Consider the following 10,837-nt stretch of genomic DNA (forward strand, 5'->3'; position numbering starts at 1 on the left):
CTCTGATTAGTTCTTGTGTGGTGAAGGGACAGTCACATTCGTCATTTATAGCTATGCTCTCATGAATGACTGTCAACCTCTCTTGTTTTAATTGTTCTTGCTGCCTTCTGACCATTGCAGGAAGCTGATATGAAGCTGTGCAAGTCTCTCAGCCTCCTGCAATGGTTGAATACATGTCTGTGGCCGGGCTGGTCGACCTGATATAGTTTTAATCTGGCCCCATATCTTGCCAAGACTACTATGTTCATTTAGAGTTTGACACCACTCAAACCATCTTGCCTCCTTTACTTCTCTAGAAACTCGTCTGGCTTCAGATATCACCGCTCTTAGCAGAGTTCTTCCTTCTGGTGTGGGGTTTCTCTTTAGATGTTTTCTGAAGATGTTGACTCTGTGGTTTTGTTCTTTAACTTCATTACTATAGAACCAATAGTTCTTTCGTTTTGTTTCCTGGGATAATGATTGGAATAGCTTTGTTTGCAGCAGCTGCAATGGCTTCCTGCAGATTGGTCTCGTGTATGTTCAAATCCTCAGGTGGCGTGTATGTTGCATGCCATTTTTCAAGTTCCTCCTCTTTTATATATATTCCAATTGGCCTTTTTTAAATTCCACCTAGGTTGTGCAGGTGGTGTAGGAGGTCGTGCCAGGTTTAGTGTCGTGACAGTAGCATAGTGGTCACTGGTGATCACCGGGTCTACTTCCCACGTCGCCTGTTGCTGGAGTGCTGTTGAGATGAATGTAAGATCAAGGGAACCTCCTAGAATGTGATTGGGTTCCCCAGTGTTGAGAAGTGTAATTTCAGGTACTTCTCGCAGAGCTGCAGCTAAATGGCGCCCATCTGCATTGGCTGGCCCAGTCGCACCTAACTCTTGATGATGAGCATTAAAATCCCCAGCAATAATTACATTTTCCTGCGTGGCCAAGGCAAGCACTGCCTCTGCTTCTAGTTTACGTCTAGGGGGCTTGTAGACGTTGTATATGAGGAGCTCAATATTAGCCATATTCACTGTTACTGCTAATACCTCTACTCCATCCCCACATGAAACTGGGTCTATTTTCTTGCTGGGTATGGTGTTCCTGACTAGGGTCATTAACCCTCTTTGTCTCCCCTGCTCATACGGTATAACATAGTGCTGATATCCAGCTAACCTGACGGATTTCGTGGCTGGGAAAAGTTTCTTCCAAAACGATTATATCTGCTTTCGTGCTGATTGCAGCCTCCTGAAGGGTGTGGTTTTTATTTCCAAGACCTTGTATGTTCCACTGCAGTATTCGTAATGGCCAGACGACGGGTTCGGTTGGTTTTGTCTGTTCTATTAGAACTCCTCTTCGGAATCGACGTCTATATTCTCCACCTTGCAAGTTATGTCGCTGCAAATCAGATTGCACTGATTGCTCGCGGTCATCCCCTGCATTGTTGGAATCTATGCATCCCTTTTGTCTATCACTTTGCTGGTGGTATTGCTGCATATTGGGCTGCATTAATTGTTCATGCCTGCCTCTTGTGTTGTTGGAACCTGTGCATCTCTGCTGTCCAATACGTCTTTGTTGGAGTTGTTTGCATATCAGGCCACATTGGCTGTTGTTGTCTGTCTCTTGTGCTGTAAGATTCTGTTGATCTTGGGTGGTCAGTGCTTCTTGCAGTTGTTGTTGTAAATGTTGATGTTCTGGTGTCTTGACTACCCGACTGTTGTTGGTAGTCTGTATGTCCGTGTTGCGTTGTTTGTCCTCTCGTGCTCCGTCTTGTCTCAGACTGTCTATTTCTCGTGTAACTGTGGTCTGCTGCACGATCTTGTCCATTATCACACAAGTGATGTCTTGAGTCTGTTGCTGCGAGGCGTTCTGCGTCATCTGTAGGCAATTAATAATGGTTTCTGCCATGATCTTCACCATGTTTTTCAGCTGGACCTCGGTGGTAAAACTATATATCTGTAGTGTTGATTCCGAAAGTAATTGTTTTTTGCTCTTTTGCATTTGCTGTATTTCTGCAGCACTTTTGTGTATTTTCTGATTTGGAATTAATAGATTCGGGAAATTTTGCTCTGTGAGAGTGTGTGTGTGTTGTGGCTGTGCACGAGTGTTCCAGACGTTGGTGTTGGTGTATGTAGTGCTGGTCTGTGTGTTTATCCTGGCCTCAGCTGTCTGCACTTTTTCTTTCCGTGTAGAGCAGGTTGTGTTCCAGGCATAATGTTTGCCTCCACAACTTGGACATTTGGCTGTTGTGGCCTGGTTTGCCTTGTGCTTGGCTATACAGTCTTTGGTTGGATGTCTCAGGCTGCACACTCCACATCTCTCCTGTCTGGTGCAGCGTGATTGATGGTGGCCGTATTTCTGACACCTGAAGCAGCGCAGGGGTTCTGGGACGTATGGTCTCTGTCGGTATGTTCCCCAATTTCCAAGACTGAATATTTCTGGCATATGTCCCATGACGGTCACCAGAACCTGACGTGTCGCTGCCTTGTCTACTTTTGTGCGGCATCGTTTCGCATTCAGGAGTTGCTAGTGTTATAGCACTGGATCCAGGGGAAAGTCGATTGGGTATCCCAAAAGCACGATTCGTGTGCGTCTTTCTGAAGGGTCCAGCTTTACCAAGCATACAGGTTTCCCTTGCAGGACTCTTACTTTTTCTAAGTAATTTGCAGTCTGTTGGTCTTGTGGTGTCATTATTATTTCTCCTTTCAGGTTGACTGTAATGGAAAGTTTGAGCTCTGGTTGTTCTGTTTCCATTGCCGTTACTACTCCATATGCTGTAGGAAAGTGGTCTGTCTGCATTATCTTGAATTTTGGAAGATGTGCAGAGGCTGGCGATGTCTGGTGTGAGACTGTTGGTGTCCTCTCCTGTCTCATACTGTCGCCTTGACCCATGGTGTATTCTACACTTTCACAAAGTTGACACATGGTGTATTTTACACTTTCACAAAGTTGACACATGGTGTATTTTACACTTTCACAAAGTTGACACATGGTGTATTTTACACTTTCACAAAGTTGACACATGGTGTATTTTACACTTTCACAAAGTTGACCCATGGTGTATTCTACACTTTCACAAAGTTGATACATGGCGTATTCTACACTTTCACAAAGTTGACACATGGTGTATTTTACACTTTCACAAAGTTGACACATGGTGTATTCGACACATAAAAAATTGAGAGATGTATTCGACATCTGAGTTTTGAGATAGCTGCTAAACACCCTTCTATCCCGGGGCGTATTCTGGCCACCATACCATCACATCGTCGTGACCTGGAGCGACACAATGTCTCACACAGGCAAAGCAACTCGACACAGCTGGACAATGACACGTCTAATGGCTCTATTAAAGCAGTATTTACTTGGCACTTTCCTTATCCCAATTTAACTTCAATTTTTTTTAAGTCTTACTCAAAGAAGTTGAGGTCACTCGCCCCAGTTGGCAGCTTCATTTCCAGCTGCTTGGTGTTGTGGTTTTGTGGGAGGGTTGTAGGAGGGTTGTGGGAGGGTTGTAGGAGGGTTGTGGGAGGGTTGTGCGAAGGTTGTAGAAGGGTTGTGAGAGGGTTGTAGGAGGGTTGTGGGAGGGTTGTAGGAGGGTTGTGGGAGGGTAGTGCGAAGGTTGTAGGAGGGTTGTGGGAGGGTTGTAGGAGGGTTGTGCGAAGGTTGTAGGAGGGTTGTGGGAGGGTAGTGCGAAGGTTGTAGGAGGGTTGTGCGAAGGTTGTAGGAGGGTTGTGGGAGGGTTGTGCGAAGGTTGTAGGAGGGTTGTGCGAAGGTTGTAGGAGGGTAGTGCGAAGGTTGTAGGAGGGTTGTGGGAGGGTTGTAGGAGGGTTGTGGGAGGGTTGTGCGAAGGTTGTAGGAGGGTTGTGGGAGGGTAGTGCGAAGGTTGTAGGAGGGTTGTGCGAAGGTTGTAGGAGGGTTGTGGGAGGGTTGTGCGAAGGTTGTAGGAGGGTTGTGCGAAGGTTGTAGGAGGGTTGTGGGAGGGTTGTGCGAAAGTTGTAGGAGGGTTGTGGAAGGATTGTAGGAGGGTTGTGTGAGGGTTGTAGGAGGGTTGTGGGAGGGTTGTGTGAGGAGTGTAGGAGGGTTGTGCGAAGGTTGTAGGAGGGTTGTGAGAGGGGTTGTAGGGGGGTTATGGGAGAGTTGTAGGAGGGTTGTGAGAGGGGTTGTGGGAGGGTTGTGGGAGGGGTAGTGGGAGGGGTTCTAGGAGGGTTGTAGGATGGTTGTGGGGGAGTTGTAGGAGGGTTGTAGGAGGGTTGTAGGAGGGTTGTGGGGGGTTGTAGGAGGGTTGTAGGATGGTTGTGGGGGGGATTGTAGGGAGGATGTAGGAGGGTTGTTGGAGGGTTGTGGGAGTATTGCAGGAGTGTTGTAGGAGGGTTGTGGGAGGATTATAGAAGGGTTGTGGGAGGGTTGCAGGAAGGTTGTTTGAGGGTTGTAGGAGGGTTGTGGGAGGGTTGTAGGAGGGTTGTGGGAGGGTTGTGGGAGGGGTTGTAGGAGGGTTGTGGGAGGGTTGCAGGAGGGTTGCTGGAGGGTTGTGGGAAGATTGTGTGAGGGTTGTGGGAGTATTGCAGGAGTGTTGTAGGAGGGTTGTAGGAGGGTTGTGGGAGGGTTATAGAAGGGTTGTGGGAGGGTTGTAGGAGGGTTACAGGAGGGTTGTGGGAGTATTGCAGGAGGGTTGTTTGAGGGTTGTAGGAGGGTTGTGGGAGGGTTGTAGGAGGGTTGTGGGAGGGTTGTGGGAGGGTTGTAATAGGGGTTGTGTGAGGGTTGTAGGAGGGTTGTGGGAGGGTTGTAATATGGGTTGTGTGAGGGTTGTGGGAGGGTTGCAGGAGGGTTGTGGGAGGGTTGTAGGAGGGTTGTGGGAGGGTTGTAGGAAGGTTGTGGGAGGGTTGTTTGAGGGTTGTAGGAGGGTTGTGGGAAGGATAAGGAGGTTTGTAGGAGGGTTGTGGGAGGGTTGTAGGAAGGTTGTGGGAGGGTTGTAGGAGGGTTGTGGGAGGGTTGTAATAGGGGTTGTGTGAGGGTTGTAATAGGGGTTGTGTGAGGGTTGTTTGAGGGTTGTAGGAGGGTTGTGGGAAGGATGTAGGAGGTTTGTAGGAGGGTTGTGGGAGGGTTGTAGGAGGGTTGTGGGAAGGTTGTAGGAGGGTTGTGGGAGGGTTGTAGGAGGGTTGTGTGAGGGTTATAGGAAGGTTGTGGGAAGGATGTAGGTTTGTGGGAGGGTTATGGGAGGGTTGTGGGAGGGTTGTGGGAGGGTTGTAGGAGGGTTGTGGGAGGGTTGTGGGAGGGTTGTGGGAGGGTTGTAGGAGGGTTGTAGGAGGGTTGTGGGAGGGTTGTAGGAGGGTTATGGGAGGGTTGTGGGAGGGTTGTAGGAGGGTTGTGGGAGGGTTGTAGGAGGGTTGTAGGAGGGTTGTGGGAGGGTTGTAGGAGGGGTGTAGGAGGGTTGTGGGAGGGTTATGGGAGGGTTGTAGGAGGGTTGTGGGAGGGTTGTGGGAGGGTTATAGGAGGGTTGTGGGAGGGTTGTAGGAGGGTTGTGGGAGGGTTGTAGGAGGGTTGTAGGAGGGTTGTAGGAGGGTTGTGGGAGGGTTGTGGGAGGGTTGTGGGAGGGTTGTAGGAGGGTTGTGGGAGGGTTGTGGGAGGGTTGTGGGAGGGTTGTAGGAGGGTTGTAGGAGGGTTGTAGGAGGGTTGTAGGAGGGTTGTGGGAGGGTTGTGGGAGGGTTGTGGGAGGGTTGTGGGAGGGTTGTAGGAGGGTTGTGGGAGGTCTCCTCGGCGCCCATAGTGGCTCGTATACACATTAATTAATTAATGTAACATCTTGGGAGAATCAGTCATAATGACGCAGGTGTCATTGTTAATATTCCTCTTCCATCCCTTCCATCAACACCGTCTCTACCATCATCTCCCATTCCTCTTCTTCTAGTTATATCCTCTTCCCCATATTCCCACCTTCCCTTCCATCCACAAAGTCTCTTCCCTCTTCTTTTCCAGCTACACTCCTCTCTCTCTCTCTCTCTCTCTCTCTCTCTCCCTCTCTCTCTCTCTCTCTCTCTCTCTCTCTCTCTCTCTCTCTCTCTCTCTCTCTCTCTCTCTCTCTCTCTCTCTCTCTCTCTCTCTCTCTCTCTCTCTCTCTCTCTCTCTCTCTCTCTCTCTCTCTCTCTCTCTCTCTCTCTCTCTCTCTCTCTCTCTCTCTCTCTCTCTCTCTCTCTCTCTCTCTCTCTCTCTCTCTCTCTCTCTCTCTCTCTCTCTCTCTCTCTCTCTCTCTCTCTCTCTCTCTCTCTCTCTCTCTCTCTCTCTCTCTCTCTCTCTCTCTCTCTCTCTCTCTCTCTCTCTCTCTCTCTCTCTCTCTCTCTCTCTCTCTCTCTCTCTCTCTCTCTCTCTCTCTCTCTCTCTCTCTCTCTCTCTCTCTCTCTCTCTCTCTCTCTCTCTCTCTCTCTCTCTCTCTCTCTCTCTCTCTCTCTCTCTCTCTCTCTCTCTCTCTCTCTCTCTCTCTCTCTCTCTCTCTCTCTCTCTCTCTCTCTCTCTCTCTCTCTCTCTCTCTCTCTCTCTCTCTCTCTCTCTCTCTCTCTCTCTCTCTCTCTCTCTCTCTCTCTCTCTCTCTCTGTCTCTGTCTCTGTCTCTCTCTCTCTCTCTCTCTCTCTCTCTCTCTCTCTCTCTCTCTCTGTCTCTGTCTCTGTCTCTCTCTCTCTCTCTCTCTCTCTCTCTCTCTGTCTCTCTCTCTCTCTCTCTCTCTCTCTCTCTCTCTCTCTGTCTCTGTCTCTGTCTCTCTCTCTCTGTCTCTCTCTCTCTGTCTCTCTCTCTCTGTCTCTCTCTCTCTCTCTCTCTCTCTCTCTCTCTCTCTCTCTCTCTCTCTCTCTCTCTCTGTCTCTCTCTCTCTCTCTCTCTCTCTCTGTCTCTCTCTCTCTCTCTCTCTCTCTCTCTCTCTCTCTCTCTCTCTCTCTCTCTCTCTCTCTCTGTCTCTCTCTCTCTCTCTCTCTCTCTCTGTCTCTCTCTCTCTCTCTCTCTCTCTCTCTCTCTCTCTCTCTCTCTCTCTCTCTCTCTCTCTCTCTCTCTCTCTCTCTCTCTCTCTCTCTCTCTCTCTCTCTCTCTCTGTCTCTGTCTCTGTCTCTCTCTCTCTGTCTCTCTCTCTCTCTCTCTCTCTCTCTCTCTCTCTCTCTCTCTCTCTCTCTCTCTCTCTCTCTCTCTCTCTCTCTCTCTCTCTCTCTCTCTCTCTCTCTCTCTCTCTCTCTGTCTCTGTCTCTGTCTCTGTCTCTCTCTCTCTCTCTCTCTCTCTCTCTCTCTCTCTCTCTCTCTCTCTCTCTCTCTCTCTCTCTCTCTCTCTCTCTCTCTCTCTCTCTCTCTCTCTCTCTCTCTCTCTCTCTCTCTCTCTCTCTCTCTCTCTCTCTCTCTCTCTCTCTCTCTCTGTCTCTGTCTCTCTCTCTCTCTCTCTCTCTCTCTCTCTCTCTCTCTCTGTCTCTGTCTCTCTCTCTCTCTCTCTCTCTCTCTCTCTGTCTCTGTCTCTCTCTCTCTCTCTCTCTCTCTCTCTCTCTCTCTCTCTCTGTCTCTGTCTCTGTCTCTCTCTCTCTGTCTCTCTCTCTCTGTCTCTCTCTCTCTGTCTCTCTCTCTCTCTCTCTCTCTCTCTCTCTCTCTCTCTCTCTCTCTCTCTCTCTCTCTCTCTCTCTCTCTGTCTCTCTCTCTCTCTCTCTCTCTCTCTGTCTCTCTCTCTCTCTCTCTCTCTCTCTCTCTCTCTCTCTCTCTCTCTCTCTCTCTCTCTCTCTCTCTCTCTCTCTCTCTCTCTCTCTCTCTCTCTCTCTCTCTCTCTCTGTCTCTGTCTCTGTCTCTCTCTCTCTGTCTCTCTCTCTCTCTCTCTCTCTCTCTCTCTCTCTCTCTCTCTCTCTCTCTCTCTCTCTCTCTCTCTCTCTCTCTCTCTCTCTCTCTCTCTCTCTCTCTCTCTCTCTCTCTCTCTCTCTCTCTCTGTCTCTGTCTCTGTCTCTCTCTCTCTCTCTCTCTCTCTCTCTCTCTCTCTCTCTCTCTCTCTCTCTCTCTCTCTCTCTCTCTCTCTCTCTCTCTCTCTCTCTCTCTCTCTCTCTCTCTGTCTCTGTCTCTGTCTCTCTCTCTCTGTCTCTCTTTCGCTCTCTCTCTGTCTCTCTCTCTCTCTCTCTGTCTCTCTCTCTCTCTCTCTCTCTCTCTCTCTCTCTCTCTCTCTCTCTCTCTCTCTCTCTCTCTCTCTCTCTCTCTCTCTGTCTCTGTCTCTGTCTCTGTCTCTGTCTCTGTCTCTCTCTCTCTCTCTCTCTCTCTCTCTCTCTCTCTCTCTCTCTCTCTCTCTCTCTCTCTCTCTCTCTCTCTCTCTCTCTCTCTCTGTCTCTCTCTCTCTCTCTCTCTCTCTCTCCCTTCTCATTTCCCTTCCATCCACACACTGTCTTTCCTCCCTTTCCCATCATTTATTCCATCTACACCTTCTCTTCTCCTCCTATCTCTCTCTTGTCTTCCCTACCCCCTTCCCCCCTTGCCCTCTCACTCTCTTCACATCAACACCCAAACTGGGAGTGGTGCACCTCCACCGCGTGTCCCAAACACCAATTACTCCACTACCCCTTCACAGCCTCTACAACGGCGCCAAAACACTTCACACACCACACAACAGAGTCCCTCCTGAAGCCCAGCATCATGGCGGACCGCGCTTCCTGCGCCTAGAACCGCAAACGACTCTAGCCGCAATGGCCCGGGAACACTAGGCGGGGAATTGGGCGCACCTCGTTGGTTGGTAGCGTTTGTTTACGTGACGTCACCTCGGGGGATCAAAGAGACAAACACTAATCATTACCACAATCCTCCGCCCTGTATGAACATTCACACAAATTGACCACTTTGAGTATGTCTGTGACCGTATTTATATATGTTTGTTTGAGTTAGGCTTAACATGTGTGAGTGAATCTGAATGTGTGTGTGTGTGTGTGTACTCACCTAATTGTGCTTGCGGGGGTTGAGCTTTGGCTATTTGGGCCCACCTCTCAACTGTCAATCAACTGGTGTACAGATTCCTGGGCCTACTGGGCTCTATCATACCTATATTTGAAACTGTGTATGGAGTCAGCCTCCACCACATCGCTGCCTAGTACATTCAATTTGTTAACTACTCTGACACTGAAAAAATTCTTTCTAACGTCTCTGTGGCTCATCTGGGTACTAAGTTTCCACCTGTGTCCCCTTGTTCGTGTTCCATCCGTGCTGAAGAGTTTGTCTTTGTCCACCATGTCAATTCCCCTGAGAATTTTGTAGGTGGTTATCATGTCTCCCCTTACTCTTCTGTTTTCCAGGGACGTGAGGTTCAGTTCCTTTAGCCTTTCCTCGTAGCTCATTCCTCTCAGTTCCGGGACGAGCCTGGTGGCATACCGCTGAATCTTCTTTAACTTTGTTTTGTGTTTGACTAGGTATTGTAGGTTCCCTGACATGCTGTCTTAGGAAGTTTCTTGTCGCCACCTCCAGTTGTTTGCTCTTCATGTTTCCTCATCTCCATGCGGTTCCTTGTTCTCCCAGTCTATCCTTCCATGATTGAAGTCCCCCATGATGAGCAGATGGGATCTTTTCTACATGCAGCAGAGGTTGCCCTCTCAATTATAGTGTTAACTGCCATGTTGTTGTTGTCATATTCTTGACTGGGTTGTCTGTCATTTGGTGGAGGGTTATATATCATTGCTAACACTACTACTCTTGGTCCTCCCATTGTCATGGTGTCTGTTGTGTAGTCTCTGAATCCATCGCAGCCCAGGATACCCATCTTCTTGAAACTCCATTCCTTTCTCATTAGTAGGGCCACTCCACCTCCTCCCCTTCCTTTCCTCTCTTTCCTTATTACAGTGTAGTCCTGGGGAAACACCACATTTGTTATGATTCCTGAGAGTTTTGTTTCCGTGAGTCCGATTACATCTGGGTTCACTTCTTGTGCTCTTTCCCTTGGTTTGCTTGCCTTGCTTGTAATCCCATCTATGTTCGAGTACATCATCCTGAATCTGACTCTTCTGTCCTTCCTCAGTTTCTGTTGATTCCCCTGAAGCAGGGAAACAGGGAGGGTCCGGGATGGGAGGGCCTAGGAAGGGGGACCTGGGGGATCTGGGGTGTGCAGGGGCTGGGAGGGCAGTGAAGGACATGCCACTTATTTAGTGACATGTCTTTGCACCTTTTCCAGTTTGTTGATGTGCTTCTTTATATATGGGGGACCGTACAACCGCTGCATATTCCAGCTTTGGTCTAACAAAAGTAGTGAACAATTTCTTTAGTATTTCACCATCTATGTATTTAAGAGCAATTCTGAAGTTAGAAAGTGTAGCATAGGCTCCTCACACAATGTTCTTAATGTGATCCTCAGGTGATTGTTTACTATCTAGAACCACCCCTAGATCTCTTTCTTTATCAGATTTCTTTAAAGATTTCTCTCATAATTTATAGGTTTTGTGGGGTCTATGTTCTATTCCGCATTCCATAACATGCCATTTATTTACATTAAATTCCATTTGCCAAGTGGTGCTCCATATACTTATTCTGTCCAGGTCTTCTTGAAGGGCATGACAATCTTCTAAGTTACTTATTTTCCCTATTATCTTAGCATCTTCAGCAAACATGTTCATATAATTCTGTATTCCATCTGGTAGATCGTTCATGTAGACAATAAACATCACCGGTGCAAGAACTGAACCCTGTGGTACTCCACTTGTGACATTTCTCCAATCCGAAACACTTCCTCTTATTACTGCCCACATTTTTCTATCAGTCAGAAAAATTTTCATCCATGTTAGCAGCTTTCCTGTCACCCCTCCAATGTGTTCCAGTTTCCAGAACAATCTCTTGTGTGGAATTCTGTCGAAAGGCTTTTTTTAAGTCCAGATAAATGCAGTCAACCCAACTA

General features: G+C 48.3%; 1 protein-coding gene across 1 annotated transcript in view; it reads right to left on the reverse strand.

Moving 5' to 3' along the window:
• Positions 1 to 10,592, reverse strand: part of LOC138371579 (pupal cuticle protein 36-like) — a 50,007-nt gene extending 39,415 nt beyond the window's left edge. The window contains exon 1 of the mRNA XM_069336464.1: positions 10,450 to 10,592. Coding sequence (XP_069192565.1) covers positions 10,450 to 10,592 — 143 coding nt within the window. The remainder of the gene's footprint in view (positions 1 to 10,449) is intronic.
• Positions 10,593 to 10,837: the final 245 nt, after the last annotated feature.

Source organism: Procambarus clarkii, chromosome 36 (assembly GCF_040958095.1).
Source record: "Procambarus clarkii isolate CNS0578487 chromosome 36, FALCON_Pclarkii_2.0, whole genome shotgun sequence".
NCBI lineage: Eukaryota > Metazoa > Arthropoda > Malacostraca > Decapoda > Cambaridae > Procambarus > Procambarus clarkii.